Source organism: Bubalus bubalis, chromosome 21 (genome assembly GCF_019923935.1).
Source record: "Bubalus bubalis isolate 160015118507 breed Murrah chromosome 21, NDDB_SH_1, whole genome shotgun sequence".
NCBI lineage: Eukaryota > Metazoa > Chordata > Mammalia > Artiodactyla > Bovidae > Bubalus > Bubalus bubalis.
The window spans coordinates 59,965,673-59,986,275 of NC_059177.1; the positions used below are offsets into that span (position 1 = coordinate 59,965,673).

At 53.7% G+C, this 20,603-nt stretch overlaps 1 protein-coding gene and 1 long non-coding RNA gene across 2 annotated transcripts; one reads left to right on the forward strand and one right to left on the reverse strand.

The window, feature by feature from the left end:
* Nucleotides 1-2,963: 2,963 nt before the first annotated feature.
* On the reverse strand, nt 2,964-9,079 carry LOC123330961. The gene is made up of 3 exons (XR_006547316.2): nt 8,661-9,079; nt 3,333-3,441; nt 2,964-3,024 (listed from the first exon to the last, which is right to left on the reverse strand). It is a non-coding gene; the product is annotated as an uncharacterized LOC123330961 (long non-coding RNA).
* A 3,886-nt stretch (nt 9,080-12,965) lies between these two features.
* Nucleotides 12,966-20,232, forward strand: LOC123330960 (putative NAD(+)--arginine ADP-ribosyltransferase Mav). Its single transcript, XM_044933712.2, has 2 exons — nt 12,966-13,300; nt 18,650-20,232. The coding sequence occupies exon 2, from the start codon at nt 18,738-18,740 to the stop codon at nt 19,410-19,412; it is 675 nt and encodes a 224-aa protein (XP_044789647.2). The 5' UTR covers nt 12,966-13,300; nt 18,650-18,737; the 3' UTR covers nt 19,413-20,232.
* The last annotated feature ends 371 nt before the right edge of the window (nt 20,233-20,603 follow it).

Consider the following 20,603-nt stretch of genomic DNA (forward strand, 5'->3'; position numbering starts at 1 on the left):
GCCCGCTGCGCAACCGAGTGGCTGGATCACTTTGGGCAACTACTGAGAAACGAACAATGTGGAAAAGAAGAGGCTTTCTGGCAATGTCACCGAAGGGGGTTAACAGATGTGATGACAGAGACTTGAAAACGTCTGTGTGCAAAACACCTCCAAAACCCCAGAGCAAACAAAACGTCAGAGACAGAAAAGCTACGGATAAGCAAGTCACAGGGAAAGCTGTTCAAAGGCCAATAAACACATGAGAATCCTTCAAGAGTCATTACAGGAACTTTAAGAAATGTTAGGACGTGATGTTGTTTTTCATCCGTGTGGCTGGCATATTAAACAGCTGGCAGGCAGGGTTGGAGGCTGTGAAGAAACCTGTGCTCGGTGCACGGCTGGGGCCTCGTCGCCCTAACCTTCTGGAGAGTGACTTAGAAATTGCTCTCAAACTTGGGTCTGTTCCCTCAGCCCTGCGGCTCTGCTTCCACACCCAGGACGACTGCTAACTGAGAAGCAATTAGGGCTCCGGGGGGAGCATCCCTGTGGCGGAAATGGGTCCACGGAGACCTCTTAGGGGAGCAGAACAGGGGTGGGCTGCAAACCTAGCCCTCAGGGCGGCCCGAGCTCCACGCCTGCCTGCGGGGACCCCCAGGGCCCTGAGCCGAGTATCCTCACCAGGGGCTTGGCTGGTGGGCGCTGGGCCAGTAGTGGGGGACCGGCCGGGGAGACCCGGGGTGGTGAGCAGGTCTTCTGTCCCAGTTCAGAAGAGCTGATGGAAGCCTTCGCTCCCAGGCTGGCCTGGTCGCCTGGAGATAGGCTATGAAGGACAATGTGTTCGCGTTTCTACCTCATGGGCTTCTGTGTGTTTGCCAGAAAGCATGTAGTACTCTCGCAACTAAAGTCCCAAATGAAGATTTCTGTTTCTGAGACAAAAGCAAAATCAGGCCTGGCCCAGGTGGCACACGTGGTGACTGCTGGCACTCATTCCCATCGTGTTGGTTACTGCCAGGCTGTCCTGGATAGAGCCTGAGCTGGGCTGGGGGCTGGCTAGGTGGGCAGCTGCGGGGTAAGGGGGCTAAGTGGAGGCTGGAGCTGCCCAGGCCCGCTCCTGAGAGCAGAGGGAGAGGGGACGGTCCTTCACCCGAGGGCTGGGCAGTGCTGTTTCAGGAACACCCTGGCCAAGCAGAGGGGCCAGGAAGGAGAGTCTAGGGCTGGTCAGAGGGATGGGGATAGGGGGCAGGGGACAGGGGCGCCGCATCTGCCCTGGGAGGGGATGGGGCTGTGGGCAGCAGTGAGAGGGTGCGGGGTGGAGGAGGGGAGGATTCGCCTGCCCAGAGGAGGGGTGCGGAGGCCAGGACAGGCCACAGGGTCCCCCAAACGATGGCTGCACTGCACGCCTTTCCACCTGCAGGCTCAGCGCTGTGCATCGTGGGATCTGAATGAGATGGTTTTAACATTTACGAAACACCCATAGAACAGTGAGATCCACACGGAAAGGATGCTCCCCAGAACCTGATAAGGACTGCCTGGTGGCGGGGGAGGCCGAGGTGGGCAATCTCTCAAGTAGGGGACCCTGTGGGCACCGGCCCTTGGGGGAGGACACCCAGGTCCCCCACAGGGGGATCTGCCCACTGTCAGGGGTGCGTCCACTCCCACCAGCGCAGGAGAGAGGCCCCGAGAAGGGAAGGAAAATGCCACCTCCCTCAGTCCCTCCCTGCCCTGTCCAGACGCAGGGGCCTCAGCTCTTGGTTTCTCTGCACCCGAGCCCTATAACCCGGGACAGACGCAGACGTCTGGGGGCTTGGAGTCCACCAGCAGACCTTAAGCTGCAGCAGGAGTCTTGCCTCTGGGCTGGGTTCTGGATAGTTAACCAGTTTCCCGGTGTCTCATAGCAAATACGGGTCCCCAAGCATCCTCCCAGCCCAGCCGCTGGGGCATTCGCCTTGTGCTGACCCTAGGGCGCTCCAGTCCCAGGGGCTTCCAGCAGGCGGTGAAATCTAGTCAGAAAGGGACCCTAATGTTTTCCCTTAACCCTGGATCTTATTGTTCATAAAAGGCAGATTCCGATTTGGCAGGTGTGGGAGGGGGTGAGACCGGGAATTTCTCAAGGCTCCGGTAGCATCCTTTCTGAGGTCCGCACGACCTTCCAGGCTCCTCTGTCTCTGTCTTCACCCCCTGCTTCCACGAGGCATCTCACTGTCGAACACACTTTCCCACGTGAGCACCTGCCCGTTTTCGTGTCCAGGTATTCCAGGGCCCAAGGACTGTTCAGCTCCTCGCACAGCCCCAGAGCTCGTCCGCGGTCACAGGGTCTTCAGGGTGGGAGTGTCCCTTCCCTGCAGGAGCACTGCTTGGTCAGCAACGGCTCTCTCGTCCTCACCAAAAGGGCCTACCGATGCTGGCAATGCCCACCTGTTTAATTTTTGCCAAGCTGGCGGGCTGAAGAGATCCCCTGCAGTTTATTTTGTATTTTTCTAATAAATAGGGCATTTTCCTCACATGTTCAATAGCCTTTGCTGTTTCTTCTTCATAGAGTTCTTATGTGCTCCATTAAGGCAATCCCTCGAAACTATACTTTTTGTTCTATTATGCAGTAATACCTAATTCAATCTATTTATTACATTTTCTAACTGGTGTGGAGCAATGTGAATGGTTTTCGGAAGTGAATCTTGTACCCACCAACCTCACGCAATCATTAGGTTTTGGGGTTTGTGTTGTGATGCTTCTTTTTACTTTGTTGTTGTTCAGTCACTGAGTCGGGTCTGACTCTTTGGGGCCCCATGAACTGTAGCTGACCAGGCTCCTCTGTCCTACGTTATCGCCCAAGGTTGCTCACACCCATGTACATCGAGTCAGTGATGCCATCCAGCCATCTCATCCTCTGTCGTCCCCGTCTCCTGCCCTCAGTGTTTCCCAGCATCAGGGTCTTTTCCAGTGACTTGGCTCTTTGCATGAGGTGGCCAAAGTGCTGCAGCTTCAGCTTCAGTACTTCCGATGAACATTCAGGGTGGGTTTCCTTTAGGATGGACCGGTTGGATCTCCCTGTGAGCCGCAATAAGAGGAAACATCAAGAACGGGCCTCCAACCACAGAAACAACAAACGCCAGAGAGGATATGACAGGAATGAGCCCCAGGCCCACACCAGACTCCACAGGAGGGAGCCAGGCCTTTCTCCCCCCCAAAACAGGCTTATTAGGAAACCACAGTAAGTAAAGACAGTTTATCAGAGTAGGAGCTTTTCAAAAAACCACAAAATACAATAATAGCCAGTGCACAAACGGCCCTGACCCCCACAGGAAAGCTGTTATACCACAGAAGCCGTAAAATATACTGCAGATGAAATAACAGACCAGGACATACGTGGCGCTGGGAAACTGGTGATTCACGGAAAACTTGCAGTGAGTCCCCTGTGTCCGGCCATGCACAAGAGTAAACTCCAAAGGGTCTCCGTGCCTAGATCTGAAAAGAAGTGTGCTTGCCATCAGGGAAAGAGTAAGAAAATGTCTTTAGTGGTGTTGGGGGTAGGAATGAGCTTCTTGACCAAGGCACAAAGGATAAGCTTAATTTTACTGAAATAAATGCAAGTTTTTACATGGAAAAAGACACCATCAACAAAGCAAATTGAAGATGTGTGCAAAGCACAGAACTAATGGGGAATCCATATCTAGCTATAAAAGGACCTCGCAGGAGTCAGTAAGAAAAGGACAAAGATTTGAATAGAACATGAGCAAAGAATATGAACAGGCAATTCAGAGAAAAATAAATCTAAGTAGCAAACATGGAAACATAATAAAGCTCATGAAAACTCAGGAAACGCACATTAAGACAATAACAGGATGCTCTTCAACGCCCACCTCCTTGGTGGGAAATGTGAATTGTGACAGATCATCAGCACTGGTGGAAGCGTGGAGTAACGGGGGCTCCCTGCACGTGGAGGAGCATGAGCTGCCACAGGCCCACCGAGAACAGCCTGGTGTTGCCCGTGTGGCTGAGGGTGTGCACACGCCCCATGACCCAGATGTCGCCCTGCCGGGTATCGACCTAGAGAACCCGTCATGCGTGTGCAGAGGACAAACAGGCAACCGTGGTCGCTATCTGCAACCACCAACAATGCCAGGAGGGAAGCGGAAGCCACCCAGGTGCTCGTCAACAGGAAAGCGAATGCACTTGTCACAGGCTGTGCAGTTTCATGCAGCAGAGACGACGGGTGGAATGCAGCAGCATCCATGTACCGCGGAGCAGAGCGGGCGACAGACAGGACAAGACGTAGAGGCTGATGATATCAAGTTCCACACGCTGTTCATGGACACGTCCACGTGCAGTAAGAGTGTAAAATGGAATGGCCCAAGATGAGAGCAAAGATTCGCAGATTACTTCCTGGCAATGAGTAATATCCAGGATGCACAGAAAACTCCTGAAACTCAACAACGACCAAAAAGCCTGAGTCAAAACTATGCAATGGGCTTGACTGGCCATTTCTCCAAAGAATACCTATGGGTGGTTACAACCACACAAAAAGAGGCTCAGCGGCACTAACCGTTAGGGAGATGCATGTGGAAAGCGTGACGAGCTGTTACCTCTCACCCGCTAGCATGGATCCTCTCAGAACAACAGAAAATAGCAAGTGTGGCAAGGATGTGGTGAAACCGGAGCCCTGTGCACTGTTGGTGGGAACGTGAGACGGGGCAGCCACTGGGAGGACAGTACTCAACAAATGCAGCAAAATGTCCCTGTGACTCAGAAATGCCACTTCTGGGGATGCACTCACAGGACTGAAGGCAGGGTCGTGAGGTGTGTGTGCAGCCCAGGGTCACAGCAGCGCTGTTTACAATGGATAAAACGTGGAACCGACCCAAGTGTCCATGGGGGATGATGGGTAACCAAAAGGCGGTTTATCCACGGACCTGGAGGGCAGTAGTGAGGTAAGTCCACAGAGAAGGACAAATGCCGTGTGATCCCACTGCCGTGAGGTCCCTGGAGGAGACATGTCCGCAGGGGCAGGAAGTCGGTGGAGGGGCGGGGCTGGGGGTGGGGTCGGGGGTCAGTGTTAATGGGGCCAGAGCCTCAGTTTCACAAGGACAGAGAGTTCTGGAGAGCTGCACACTTAGAGATGGTTAAGATGGCAAATTTTATGTCACGTGTATTTTATTTTAGCACAGTAAGAAAAGACAGAAAAAAACTGAATGGCAGAACAGCGAAGGAGGCACAGAGAAAACAGATTCGAGAGGAACAAAAAGAGACTTTACGTGTAATGTGTTTAAAAATTTTCAAAGAAACCATGGCATAATACTAAGTTTGTTACATTTGCCAAACTATAGTGGTAAGTACATGGATATTTGTTATCTTGTTCTCTTCACTTTTCAGTGTTCTGAGAGATTTCATAGTGAGAAAATAGATGAACTACATCATGAACTCTAGAAAAGAAACAGCAATAGCCTAAAAGGGGAGGAAAAAATACAAGGGAAAATTACTTTTGTGTTTTAAAATTTCACTGGTGTTTTCATTGGGAAAACCAAAGCTTGCAAGAGACTCAGAAAGTTGGCCATCAGTCAGTCTTTGTGAGGGGGGACGTGGAGGGGTGCAAATTCTGTCAGGACAGGACGGAGCTTCAGGTGAGAGGAGATTTCCCCAAAACGTGTGCTTCAGCTACTGTCACACATGCTAGATGACCAATGAAATGGACAACCTTCTAGGAAAATGTAAATATTCAAAATCAGCCCAAGATAAAGACGATTTGAAAAACTTGGTATGTGTGACCCAAGACCCACGTGTGGGCACCAACCAGGAGGCCATGGTTTTGTGGGCGCCCCTCGCACACCTGATTCTGGAACGTGGAAGCAGGGCGCCTCCCCGAGCTTGCTGGTTGGGGAGGACACGTGCCCCAAGTCCCTGCATTCCCACCTGACCCCGGGAGAGGCTGGAAGATGAACTCTCACTCGACCGGCGTCCCTGCAGCTGGGGGCTCCCAGGGCACGTGCCACTGAGACGCACAGACGCTTTCTGGGAGCCACAGGGCACACGCTTTCTCCACCCAAGGGGAGGGCCTCCTCCTCCCCCAGGGACCTGGTGCCTGGGGCCGCGCTGGCCACCTGAACCCAGGGACAGACAGCCGAGGGGACGCAGAAGCGCCTACCTCTACGATTGTTGTCATCGACACCGTGGAGAGGTCTTATTTATTACTTATGGCTGAGTTATCTCTAAAAAAAATGCCAACCTGATGTGAAACCCAGTCAGAGACACTGAGCAACTCACAGCCAGTCTCATACATAAACAGATGGAAATAATCTCAAATAAAATATTGGCAAGTCGAAGCCAGCAGTGCATTAAAATAAAACGCCAAGTGGGGCTTAGTCCAGGAACCTAAGGATAATTTAGCATCACAAAAGCCATTAACGTTGTTCACTTCATTTACAGACTAGAGCAGAGAAGCTGTATGTTCGCCTCAGTAGATGCTAAAAAAGCATTTGATGAAATCCAAAACTAATTCAGAGTAAACATTCTTAGTGAACCAGGTGTGGATCAGGTCTTCCCTAAATGAACAAAACTTTTATCCAAAACCTGCAGCAAACATCTTACTGGGAGGAACAAAATTCCCATTACAGCCAGTGCAAACATACAGGAAAACAAAAGCAGCGTGGTTTTGGGAAGAGAGAGAAAGCCGTCACTATTTATGGGCAAAGCCATCTATAAAAAATCAAAGAGATTCTACAAAGAAGCACCTTTCTGTGGCCTCTTTCTCACGGCTATGAAACAGAGCTCCTAGAAGCATGCACTCCATGGACTTCTTAACACTACTAGTTAATTTCGTACGTGTAAGGACCTCAGGTGGGTGCCTCCACACGGCCATCAGTACCAGATCAATGTATAAAAATCAGTGACAATTCTACAGGCCAGTAATAACCAATCAGAAATGCAGAACACTTAAACATTTCCTTCATAAGCACAACTAACGCCCTGAACACCTAGATTCACCCTGAGAAAGATGTGGCTCAGGCATTGGACGCCCAAGCTCCGTGAAGGAAGCGTGGCCTGGACAGCGGCCCCGGCGGCGGGGGTTGGGGGGTGGGGGGGGCACTTACCATCAGGAGTCCTTCCCTGGGGCTCAGCGGTTCCTTCTGAGATGCCCGTGGGAGAGTGGAAACCCACGGATGCCCAGGACAGGCTGAGAACCGAGCACAAGCCCAGGGCACCAGCGTGAGTGGTCTGCTTCCTTTCCTGGGGGCCAGCCTGAGTCGGACAGGTGGACATCTGGCATGTGCAGGCCCCAGCAGACCCTGCTCCCAGGGCCCGCTGCCCCCACAGTGACGTCCAGACTCACAAGGCGCTAACGCAGGAGGGCCACTCCCGCCCAACACAGCGGATTATCCGTAGGTTTAGTGTTTGACAACTGATCAGTGAAAAATAATATCCCACTCCTGTAAAAATGACCAGGGAAGCTGCCCACTGCCTCTGGAGTCTAACGGGATTGGATTATCTGCTTTCCTGCTAACCCTCTGGCCCCACAGTCCAGGGCTTTGAGGCAGAGGCCCAAAAGGCGTGTAACTGAGAGCGGAACTGCCAGATTGCTGGGAGTCCCAGCTTCTGCCTCTCTGTCCTCACCAAGCAACCTTCCGGGCGGAGGGGGGGGGGGCGCGCCTGCTGCACTCCTATCCATGCGGCAGCACCCTGGCATCCTCGCCTGCTCCGGGAGTGGTCAGACCGCTAGCCTCGGCCACGTGGTGGGTGTGTGGGGGCGTCTTGCTGTGACGTCAGTGCGCGTTTCCACGGTTCCCTGTTCACGGTCTTATTAGCGTTCAGATTCTCTCGCGAAGCTTCTGCCAACCTCTCACCTGTTTTTCGCGTTCATCGCAGGCCTGTGTTTTGGGCCTCACCGGAGGGAACATCTCAAGTCTGTGCTGTCTCCCCCACTGCCTGCTTCACACCTTCCTTCGCTGCCTGGACCCTAGGAGCTCGGGAGTGATGCAGGCATCGCCTGCTCCTGAGAACATCTGAACATCACCACCCTCACCAACTCAGCCCAGACCCATCCATCTCCCACCCCGATTAAGAGCCTCCCGGTTTGTTCCTATGTGCTCACGAGGCTGTTACCCAGCTGACAAAAGTTACATCGTTCCCTGGGAGAATCTAACCCAGAAGGAAATCTCCCCTATAACTTCAGAACCGTCTTCTATAACCGGGTGTTTGGATCTGCACCCGTGTCCAGCATTACAGGTGGTGTTTCTGTCTCGAGTCTGAGGATGGCTCTACAACCTTCTCTCCAAGCAGGTGATGTGCAGCAGACTTAGACTTCCTTAGACCGTCCCACGTTCTGGACTTGTGTCCTTCCTTCCTGAGGGTCTCTCTCCAACAAACAGTGCTGGGAAACTGATGTCCACACGCAAAAGGATGAAGCTGGACCCTTATCTTAATACCACATACGAAAAGGAACTCAAAATGGACCAAAGACCCGAAGGTAAGACCTAACACTATAAAATCTTAGAGAAGAAAATGGGGAGGAAAACGCCATACCATTGGCTTTGGCACTGCTTTCTTGCCATGACACGAAAAGCACGGGTGACAAAAATAAAAAGATAAACTGGACTTTGTCAAAATTAAAACCTTCTGTGCAGCAAAGGACACAATCAAAAGAGTGAACAGGTAACCTCAGGAATGGGGGAAAATACTCGAAAAACATATACCTGATGGGGGTTAACATCCAGAACATACAAAGGACTCCTCAAACTCAACAGCAAGGAAAAATGCTTTCAGATGGGCAAAGGACAGGAATAGGCATTTCTCAAAAAAAGACATGCAGATGGAGCAAAGAGAAAGATGCTCAACATCCCTGATCACGAGGGAAACGGAAATGAAAACCACAAAGAGTATGACTTCATACCCATTAGGATGGCTGCTCGAAAACAAAACAAAACACAGAAAATAGCAAGTGTCGATGAGGAGGGCAGTGAAGCGAGCCCGCGTGCACTGTTGGTGGGAGTGTAAGCCAGCAGGACGCTGGTTTCTCAACAAACAGAACCACACGACCCGGCAGCGTATTCACCCAAGAGAGCTGAAAGAGGGCCTCACAGAGGCGTCCGCGCACCACGCTCACAGCGGCAACACTCACACCTGGTAAAACGCGGAAGCACCTGCGTCCACTGATGGTGGGTGGTAGACCGAGTGCGGTCCACACACGCAGCGCGATCTGATTCCGCCTTTGAAAGGAAGGGCGTCCGGACACCTGCTGCAACACAGATGAGCCTGGAGGTCCCTGCGCAGTGAAAGAAGCCGGTCACACAGGGACAGGTACTGCACGGCCCGCTTGTATGAGGCCCGAGAGGACGCATGTCCGAGGACACAGGACGCAGTGAGGGGGCGGGGTGGGGAGGGGGAGCGTTTAATGGGGGCGGGCTTCAGCTTTGCCGGGATGCGTTCTGGAGACGGTGGTGGTCATGGCGGTTACGCATTCTGAATGTAGTAATGTGACTGAAGGGAGAGGCTGTATTCTGGCCTCCGGAATTCTGGCCTGGAGAATTCCATGGACTGCATAGTCCACGGGGTCACAAGGAGTCGGACACGACTGACTGACTTTCACTAATGTCTCTGAACTGGACATTTCAAATGATTAAGATGATGACTTTTATGTCCTGTGTAGTTTATCACAACATTTGGGAAAGATGATAAACTACCAGGTTTTTAAAAAAATATGCTGTGCTTCTTGGTCATGACTCTCACGGCTGCGCGAACAGCTCTTGCCCCTTAGGCTGGGTGCCCGACACTAACCAACGGGGCTTTTCAATCCATATACTTACTTTCTCAAGTTCGTAATGTGAGTAACAGGGCCCTTATCAAGTGATTTATTTCAGTTAAAATTACTGAATTAATAGCTCCTCATTATCAAAACCAGAAAATGTGTCAGAGCAGAAAAGGGGAGAGCGTGATGAGCTGTGATTCCGTCCCCCGCAGGCCATCTGCCATGGCGTGGAGCCACAGACACGCCAAGACCGCTCTCACACACAGATGCGCTTCTTTTTCTCACCAAAAAAGCAATCAGCTTGTGTAAACCGCATTGTAACCTGCCTTTTTTATTTCATAATATATCATGGAAGATTTTCCTTGCTAATCAATGAACTTTTATTAGCTTTCTCCAAGCCCTCCCTGTATAATTTTCTGAGCTAATCTCCTATTGTTGGAATTGATTAGATGAGTTCATATTTGGAAAGTATTTAGGACAATGTCTGGCACCTGATAAATGCTATATAAATAATTTCAAGTGTTTTAAACAGTCACAAGAATATGGGAGAAACTGGCAAATCCCGAGTCATAAAGGAAGGTTTTTTAACACTCGCTTCTCGGAAAGCTGCAAATCAAGTTCACGAAAATGGAGGAAGCTAAGAGAACGTAATGTCATGGGTGACTCAACGGTCCCTGCAAAGCCAGCGTCTCCCCGGGTCGCCCTCCCGGCCCCACGCCTTTGTCCTCCACACTCACTTCCACCTTCTTTCAGCAGACACCGCCCAGCCTCCTGGCTGCTGTCTCTGCCTGGTCCATTGGCCCATGCATGGCACACACTCAGTCACTCAAACTCGTGCCCACCTCCCCCTTCCAGCCCAGCTCTGCTGGGGCCCCTCACTCTGGCCCACTGGTGCCTGACCGGCCCCCCAGCCCCCTGACTTTGGGCTCTGCCACTGGCCTTGTGGGTGCCTGGAGGGGTGTGGTCCACACTGGGGCCCTGCTCACCAGGCTTCCTTTGCTCCTGAGGCCCGGGCTACCGGACCACTTCTCCCAGTGGGGCAGGACGCAATGAGCTCTTCCCAGAATAGACCCCTACCCACATCATGCCTTTTGTCTACAGAAGAACTTTAGTCAAAAAAAAAATTTAATCAGAGAACTGAAAAAACGCATGAGGAAAGGAAAACCATCAAGCAGGACAAAATAATAACACTTGAGCAAATTTGGAAAACTCAGCAGTGGCCACAGGACTGGAAAAGGTCAGTTTTCATTCCAATCCCAAAGAAAGGCAATGCCAAAGAATGCTCAAACTACCGTACAATTGCACTCATCTCACACGCTAGTAAAGTAATGCTCATAATTCTCCAAGCCAGGCTTCAGCAATACGTGAACCGTAAAGTTCCAGATGTTCAAGCTGGTTTTAGAAAAGGCAGAGGAATCAGAGATCAAATTGTCAACACCCCCTGGATCATCGAAAAAGCAAGTGTTCCAGAAAAACATCTGCTTCTGCTTTATTGATTACACCAAAGCGTCTGACTATGTGGATTGCAACAAGCTGTGGAAAACTCTGAAAGAGATGGGAATACCAGACCACCTGACCTGCCTCTTGAGAAACCTGTATGCAGATGAGGAAGCAACAGTTAGAACTGGACATGGAACAGGCTGGTTCCAAATAGGAAAAGGAGTACGTCAAGGCTGTATATTGTAACCCTGCTTATTTAACTTATATGCAGAGTACATCATGAGAAACACTGGGCTGGAAGAAGCACAAGCTGGAATCAAGATTGCTGAGAGAAATATCAATAACCTCAGATATGCAGATGACACCACTCTTATGGCATAAAGTGAAGAAGAACTAAAGAGCCTCTTAATAAAAGTGAAAAAGGAGAGTGGAAAAAGTTGGCTTAAAGCTCACTATTCAGAAAACTAAGATCATGGCATCTGGTCCCATCACTTCATGACAAATAGATGGGGAAACAGTGGAAACAGTGGCTGACTTTATTTTTCTGGGCTCCCAAATCACTGCAGATAGATTGCAACCATGAAATTAAAAGACGCTTACTCCTTGGAAGGAAAGTTATGACCAACCTAGGCAGTATATTAAAAAGCAGAGATATTACTTTGTCAACAAAGGTCCGTCTAGTCAAGGCTATGGTTTTTCCAGTGGTCATGTATGGATGTGAGAGTTGGACTATAAAGAAATCTGAGTGCAGAAGAATTGATGCTTTTGAACTATGGTGTTGGAGAAGACTTTTGAGAGTCCCTTGGACTGCAAGGAGATCCAAGCAGTCCATTCTAAAGGAAATCAGTCCTGGGTGTTCATTGGAAGGACTGATGTTGAAGCTGAAAGTCAAATAATTTGGTCACCTGATGCGAAGAGCTAACTCACTGGAAAAGACCCTGATGCTGGGAAAGATTGAGGGCAGGAGAAGAAGGGGACGACAGAGGATGAGATGGTTGGATGGCATCACCAACTCAATGGACATGGGTTTGGGTGGACTCTGGGAGTTGGTGATGGACAGGGAGGCCTGGCGTGCTGCAATTCATGGGGTTGCAAAGAGTCAGACAGGACCGAGTGACTGAACTGAACTGAACTGAGCCATTAAACAAAGTCAAGGACCTTTATTTCCTTCTCAAGGACCACAGATACTATTCTGAGCCGTGTCCTTTGAACTGTTTTGCAGACACTGAAACCCACACCAGGTGGGAGACATTAACTGTATGTTGCCCACAAGCATGTAGACGCCAGACTGGTTGGAACCGGAAGGCTGATGATGCTGACTCCCGATGACCTCACCACCAGCCAATCAGAAGACAAGCTGACCACGCCCTGCTCCCTGAGCACTGTGGACTCCTCACTGTCCCCTCCACGGGGGACGCACAGTCCTGAGGGCAGTAGCCTGCGGCGGCAAAGCAATACAGCTACTCTTCCCTACTTCACCTGAAACTCTGCATTTCTGTGGCCACAGGTAGAACGAGTGAGTCCTGAGTGAGTGAGTGATAATTGCTCAGTCCTGTCTGACTCTTTGCGACCCCCTGGACTGTGGCCTGCCAGGCTTTTCTGTCCATGGGATTCTCCAGGCAAGAATGCTGGCATGGGTTGCCATTTCCTTCTCCAAAATGAACAGAGTTCTGGCAGCAACTTGACCTCCAGACTAGCTCCCAGCCCCTCCGTTGTCTCACTGACCTCTGGTAGGTCGGTTGTACACCCGGCCGCCTCCTTGCCAGCACTCAACACAGTTCCTCTGCGCTTTGTTTCTGGGATGAACCCATAACTGGATCAATCCAACCGGCTTCCGGCCTTCGATGGAGCCACAGGAGGTGGGACACTGACCAGCAGCCTGGCCCTACGGGCTCCTAAGGAGTCACGTCTTGGGGCCTGGCCCCGCCCTCCTCACCTGCAGACCCCACCCTCCGCCCTCATAGGGGCAGCAGGTGGGGGCCAGCATGCAGGTGTGGTGGCTGCTCCTCCCGGCAAGTGCGGGAGGCCGGAGACTCGCAGCCAGAAAGCAGCGCCGACCAGGGCTTTGGCGGCCCTGGAGACCCCCAGGACCCCACTCCTCCTCCAAGCCAGCATCTTGGCACTGAGAACAGCCCTCGGGAAAGGCAGGTGTGTGGGCGGGCATGGCTTCTGTCTGCAGGGGCGGGAGGTTGGGGGCGGCTCTCCTGCTTTCCTGAGGAGGGACTGTCCGTTGCTTCCTCAGCACCTGGGCCCCCGCTCCTTCCTGGTCAGCAGCCTCCCCTCCTCAGTGCCCAGCGACTCTCTGTCTCCATCGTCCGGTAAACGCGCACAACTCCCCCCACCCCCAGCCAGCAGCCTCCCACCCCTCCTGCAGGCCCAGAGCCCTTCCCCCAGGAGGAACCTGGGGTTTCCATCAGGAAGGAGAAGGGAGCCAGAGACCACGCATCTAGCCCCTACATCTGTGCTCTGTGCGCCCAAAAGTAAAAGTGAAGTCGTTCAGTCGTGTCTGACTGTTTCTGACCCCATGGACTGTAGCCCGCCAGGCTCCTCCATCCATGGGATTCTCGAGGCAAGAGTACTGGAGTGGGTTGCCATTTCCTTCTCCAGGAGATCTTCCTGACCCAGGGATTGAACCTGAGTCTCCTGCATTGCAGGCAGATGCCAGGGGTGCCTTTAATGGCCCCCATGCTGCCAGCCTGTCCTCCAGAGACACCGAGTCCCTCTCACTCTTGCCGGGAGTGGCCCTGTGCCTCCTCCCGCTGGTGGTGCTGTAAGTCCTTCAACCCTGGGCCTCTGTGATGGTGCGAGCTAGAGCCTCAGGTCCGACATGATCTCAGGAGTGACCAGCGTTGCAGAGCGTGGGGAGAGGAGCCGCTCCCGTCCCAGGCAGATATTAGCAGCTGACATCACCCTGGCCAATCCATCTGGCACCCCCTCCACAATTCCAGATGCCGTCCTCTGTTTTCAGCTCCTTCGCCCTGCCTGCTCCCACACCCCTCCCGTGTCCAGACACCTCCGGGTCCTCAAAAGTGCATCCACCCCAGCATCCGTCCAGCGTGCCGGCTCCTGGCCAGCCTGGCTCAGCGTCATCAGGGCCTCCTTGGCCCCAGAAACACCAGCCCCGCAGCAAAGCAAATACGATAATAAGCGGAGTCACATGAATTCTTTGGTTTCCCAGTGCTTATAAAGCTTGTGTTTGTGCATACTGCAGCCTATTAAGTGTGAAATTGCATTATGTCTAAAAAAGTACACAGCTTAATATAAAAATACTTGACTGCTAGAATACGCAGCCATCTAAGCCTTCACAAAGTTCATCCAAGTTCACTGATTGCCAATCGCTGTAACAAACATGATGATAATACAAAAGCTTGAAACACCACGACAAATACCAAAATGTGATGCAGAGACACAGAGGGAGCAAAGGCTGTTGGAAAAACAGCACCAGAAGAGTCACTCAACGCAGAGGCACCACAAGCCTTCAATTTGCAAAAAAAAAAAAAAAAATGCCCCGCAGATTTTGGAAGCGCAGTTGAGTGAAGCTCCATGAGCCGCCTGCCTGTGTCCCAGCCGTCTCCTCTCAGGCGGGCACCCACAGCTCCATGGAGTGGACATGCTTGTGGTTTTCTGAGGAAAGACACACAGGAGGTGAACTCAGCACCTTGCAAGTCTTACGGTACGTTTTCTCTGTCCTCACTCCTGACATATTCTGCCCGGGCTCAGACTTCCAAGCTGGAAAATCACTTTCCTTTAAAATGTTGGAGGTGTTGCTCTATTCTCCCAGACGGGGGTGGCGTCTGAAGCTGCCGCAGCTCTGAAACCAGCTTTGTTTTACCCGGGGATGTAGGATTTCCCCTGTCCTGGGTCCTTAATTTCATGCCACAAACATGCTCCAAGGTTCTGGGAGATTTTCCTGAGTCATATCTTTGCTTAACTCTTCCCCATTGCCTAGTCTATATTCTAGAATTCTTACTGGTGTTTTGTTTTTTTTTTAACGTGGACCATTTTTGAAGTCTTCATTGGATGTTACAACACTGCTTCTGTTTTGCGTCTTCACCCTTTGGCCGTGAGGTAGGCGGGATTTTAGGTCCCCAACCTGGGCTGAAAACGGCAACCCCTGCGCTGACAAGGTGGTCTCAACCAGGGGACCACCAGGGAAGCCCTGAATTCTTACTGATGTCTAACAACCTTTTTTTTTTAGTTTCTCGTTTTTCTATCCTCGGGGGGACTTTCTTCAACCTTACCTTCCAACACTTGTGTTTCTCATCTCAGCCATTTAACTTGCAAGGTCTTTGCTCTAAATGCCTTGAAAGACCAGATCTTGCTTGTGTTTCAAGGGTGCAGTCTGTCTGGGGACAGTTCTAACGGCTTTCTGACTTTGTCTCTACGTGACTTTTGTCCCACAAGCTTCGTCGCCTCAGTTGTGTCTCTGTCTTTGCGGCAGCCGCCATAATGGTGTCTGTGTGTCTGGTCGTGGCGGTTCAGTCTCTATCGTGTAGCCACAGGCTTTCCCGGGAGCCCTGTGAGCTTGGCCGTGGTCTCCTCACTAGGAGAGGGCGCTGAAGAGCTGTGAGCACGGCTCAGACACGCTGGCCTCATCCTGGGGAGTCGCCAGAGCCCCCGCCTCTGAGCCCAACTCCCCAGAGGAGGACAAGGTGTGTCCACTCCCCTAAGGGGAGCAGGGCCCACGCTGCGTGCCCAGGGGTCTGAGGTCTCAGCAGAAGGCAGACGCCTGCCCACCCCCACCCCTGCCTCCACTTCCAGGCAGAGAAGGGACGTCTAGCCCCCTCTGCCGGAGTAAGGAGCTGTCTCCTTCTGGATCGGCTGCTCCTCATTCCCTGACAGCTTAGCCCACCCCGTTTTCAGCCCCCTCCACCCCTTCCCCTCACCACCACCAACCCCACAACTGACAACGCTCGGCTCTGCCTGCTGCAGGCTGGGGCGACTCCTGCTCCCCCTCCTCCAGGTCAGGGCTGTGTGGCTCTGCCACCCCCAAATCCTGACATTTCCTCTCATGTGATTGCTATTCCTGTTGCCTGCCTGTATAAGTAAAGCCCCCTCAGGGCTTCCCTGGTGGCTCAGATGGTAAAGAATCTGCCTGAAATGCGGGAGACCCGGGTGCAATTCCTGGATTGGGAAGATCCCCTGGAGGAGGGCATGGCAAGCCTCTCCAGTGTTCTTGCCTGGAGAATGCCCATGGACAGACGAGCCTGGGGGCGTACAGTCCACGGGGTCACAAAGAGTCACACAACCGAGTGACTGTCACCTTCACTTGTTCACTTAGTCGTCTGTGAGTGGGTGCGGGAGGAAGCACTTGAGACTGTGCATTCAACCTCTGTTTACTAGTCTGAACATCTTTGGGGGGCATTTATCGGCATCTTGTCTCTACTCCCACTTTCTGTGACTTTTTAAAGGTTCTTTTCCCATTTCTCCATGGAGTTGTTTCTCATTTCAATACTGTTAATAAGACGCTTGCTCCTTGGAAGAAAAGCTATGACAAACCTAGACAGCATATTAAAAAGCAGAGACATTACTTTGCCAACAAAGGTCCGTCTAGTCAAGGCTATGGTTTTTCCAGTAGTCATGTATGGATGTGAGAATTGGACCATAATGAAGGCTGAGAGATGATGAATTGATGCTTTTGAACTGTGGTGCTGGAGAATACTCTTGAGAGTCCCTTGGACTGCAAGGAAAGCCAACGAGTCCATCCTAAAGGAAATCAGTCTGAATATTCATTGGAAGGACTGATGCTGAAGCTGAAACTCCAATACTTTGGCCACCTGATGAGAACTGACTCATTGGAAAAGACCCTGATGCTGGGAAAGATTTAAGGCAGGAGAAGGGGACAACAGAGGATGAGATGGTTGGATGACATCACCAACTCAGTGGACATGAGTTTGGGTAAATTCAACTCTAGGAGTTAGTGATGGACAGGGAGGCCTGGCATGCTGCAGTTTATGGGGTCACAAAGAGTTGGACTTGACTGAATGACTGAACTGAACTGAAGTGAATAAGAACTTCCCCCTAAGACGGAACAGTTTCTGTCTGCCCCATCTTGCTTGTCAGGGACCATTCTCTCTGGTGATTCGAGGTGCTCAGTGTCCCCCACCCTCCATGAAGCAGGTTGTCCCCTTGCTCTGGGCACAGAAGCCATGTCTGGGTCCATGCAGGTCTCGTGTGCAAAGCATCAGATGGGTCCATCTGGAGCACCAGCTGTGCACACCCCCCACCGACTCTGCTCTCCCGCCCCCAGCCTCTGTGGTTTCTGGCGTCCATGGAAGCCTCACTTATACCCCTGTATCCCCACGGTCTGGTTCATGATCCAAACTCTCCTCTGCACCCTGACCTCGCCTCTGCAAGTGTGTGGGCCCAGCCACAGTGCATCCGCTCCTTGGTCACCTCCACCTCAAAGGGCAGTGGACTGCTCACTCTCCCAGCCCCTCTGCCAGCTTCCCTCCCCCTCCTACCCCCAAGGCTGTTCTCATGCAGCTGCCATGCTACCGGGGCAGGAAGGAGCACAGCTCCCCTCTCCCTCGGAAGGCGACCTGGAAGGAAACGAGGCCCAGTCGTGTTTTCCTCTCTCTTTCTTACATAGCCCTTGAAGTCTGTCCACTCTTAGGAAGGCAGGCATGTGGGAATGTGTATCGGTCATCTATTAACAAAACAGTACTGTGTAACAAAAAGACCCCCAGTTGCATATGGCGAATCTGGCTCAGCTTGCAGCCCTGCCAGGTTCTGCTCTGCTGACCCAGACCAGGCTCTGCTCCCGGTTCCAGTCCCGGCTGGGGTCTGGGAGGCAGCAGTGGCCACCAGTGCCCAGTGCCCAGCGCCTGGGCTGCACCCCAAGCTGGAGGCCTGTGCCTGCCTCTGCTGGGCTGGTGCCCATCAGCAGTGCCATGGTCTGCACAGTTTCCCACGCTCAGCAGGCTCTCGAGGCGCCGCAGGAGGCTCCGGCCAGACTGAACGAGCCCCTGCAGGTCTCGCACCTGCTGATGTGCCCAGGCCTGGACGCAGGGGCTCCCGTGACCTGGGACATGGCCACAGGAGGCAAGGGCTGAGGCCTTCAGTGCCGTCCGCCTGCTGGGGGTGCTGAAGGGACGACTCCGCGTGGCTGGCTGCCGCGGGACTTCCCGTCCGTTTGGTGCCCACGGTGCCCTGGGGGTCCTCGTCTGCTAGGCTGTCCCCTCAGCACCTGCCCCCGGGGCGATGGGTGGCCCCTACTCTCACTGGAGCCCCCGACCCGGCTCCGCCTTCCTCTGGGGACAAGCCGTCCTGGTCCAAGCTCTTCTCTTGGTGGGTGGACACACGCCGCTGACGCACAGCCCTGAGCGTGGCCCCTCGGCTGCCTCTCGGGGAAATGGGGGCCACCCTGCCCGGGTGCGCCGGAAGGTGGAGGGTCCCTTCTTCACCCCTAGGAAGCCCCTCTTCCCACCTGTCTGCAGTGCTCTGACTGGCAGGGGAACCCCTTTTTGGGGGGCTGCTTCACTTTTGTCCCCTTAGGCCTCTGGGCCCCTGGGAGCCAGGTGTGGATTCTCCCAGATTCCATTCTGCAAACCGACGCGGGGCCGGGCTCCAAGTACAGGAAGGGATGGCTCAGCATGACCCGCGACTTTGCCTGAAGCCACACTACACCTCCGCCCCCAAGCTGCAGCTCATGTGGGCGCCCCAGGTTTGCTCCTCACCCCTGCCTGACCCATCCTCCTCCTCAGCCTCGGTCTCCTCCCGAGGCGGGAGCCAGGGCAGCGGGCTGGCCACATCCAGGAGGGGGGCAGCCGCCTCCCTGGAAGGAGCCATGCAGGCCCTCAAGACCCCCGACCAGCCCCCGGAGGAAATCCTCAGGCCTCCAGCTGCCTCCAGGGCAGATGCGGCGCCTGCCTGCAGCATCTGTACCCACGCTGGGAACTCCCCTCTAACTGACCCCGCTGCCTGGCCGGATGTGGGGGTCCCCTGCGTCATTGCCCCCTGGCTGGAGCTCTCCCCAGCTTGGAGTTCCACCTGGGCACCCTTCGTCTGCCCCCTCTGGATGGGGCACCCCCTCCAGCTGCCTCAGAGCCTTCCGTCTGGGCCCCAAACTGCCCTCCAGCCCAGAACTCTGCCCTACGCCCCCTTCCCCCAGCGGGGACCCTTGGCCGAACCCCACGGCCCCCGTGCCCCCTCCAGGTCTGCCGCCATCTCTTCCAGCTCTGATCCATCTCCAGCCACCCGCCCCAACCAGGGGACACATGCGTGCTGCCCAGGGAACTGTGGTTGGCCAGACACTTAGGTTTCGGATTTTACTTTTTTAAAGGGCCTGGGATGCTCGCTGCTCACTGTTGCTCAGGGCCCAGCGTGTTCTCAAGGACCCATGTTGGGCCCCCACGCATCACGTGTCCTCAGTTTCCTCCTTGCCCTCTGCCCTTCAACCCCGTTGCCCACACCCCATCCCCTCCCTAGCCCTCTTCATGGGCCTGCACGCCTGTGTTTTTAGATTCTATGAACCGCGTGCTCCAGTAACTCTGCCTCTCTGCTCTCTGCCCGTCACCACGGTGTGTACGAACTGCCCACCCAGCTGCGTGCATTTGGTTCTCGGCTCCACACCGCTCTGCAGGTCAGCGTGGCCACGACCTGGGCTGAGCCAGCGTGCGGGGAGGCAGCAGGTCCCAGCCGCTCCTGACACAGGGGCAGCTAGAGGTCCGAGGTGGCCAGGTCTGGGATCGCCCATGGGGGCGGGTCAGGGAACACAGCGGCTGCAGGGACGAGCTAAAGGCACAAGCGAGCTGCTGGGAGGCCCGTCCAGGTGGATGTGGCAGCCAGGAGGAACAGGGCAGGAAGGGTGGTGAAGATCTGGCTGGTCCAGCTACAGAGTCGTGAGAAATAGGGGAGAGGAGCAGGCCAGAGGGTGTAGCAAGGCTTGGTCTATGGGAACGTCCAGGGAATTAGCGGTGCGAGCAGGGAGTCCAAGGGACCCGGGAGGGAAGTCAGCCACCACTGGCGAGGACCGCGGGCAGCACTGTCCCCAGGTTGGGGGGAGGGTCCTCTCTGGAGGCTGTGCTTCATGGAACTGACGTGCATCCCTGGAGAACGTCTGAGAGGTCCGGGGCTTTTCTGAGGGGCATGGAGCAGGGAGAGGGCAGTTGGCTTCCGTCGGGGGTGGGGCTGCAGCTAAGGGGCTGGAACCCTGGGCTCCCCACAGCCCCTGACAGGATGCCGCCCCAACTCACCGGCCTCAGGAGCCCACCAGGGCTCACAGAGGTGGAGATTGGCTGACAGTTACTGAAGCCTGGAAGCGATCTTTTTCTGCACAGAAACACAGGGTGTGTTTGCACGGCTGAAAGTGCGCTGAACACAGTGGGTGTGCCCTCCGTCTTCCACTTCCTGTATTTCTAAAGGAAATGGCTCCAACCTTACCCTTGAATCCTAACTTCTCCACGACTGTGTGACGTCTGCTGACGTCACGCGTCCTGGGACGTCACCC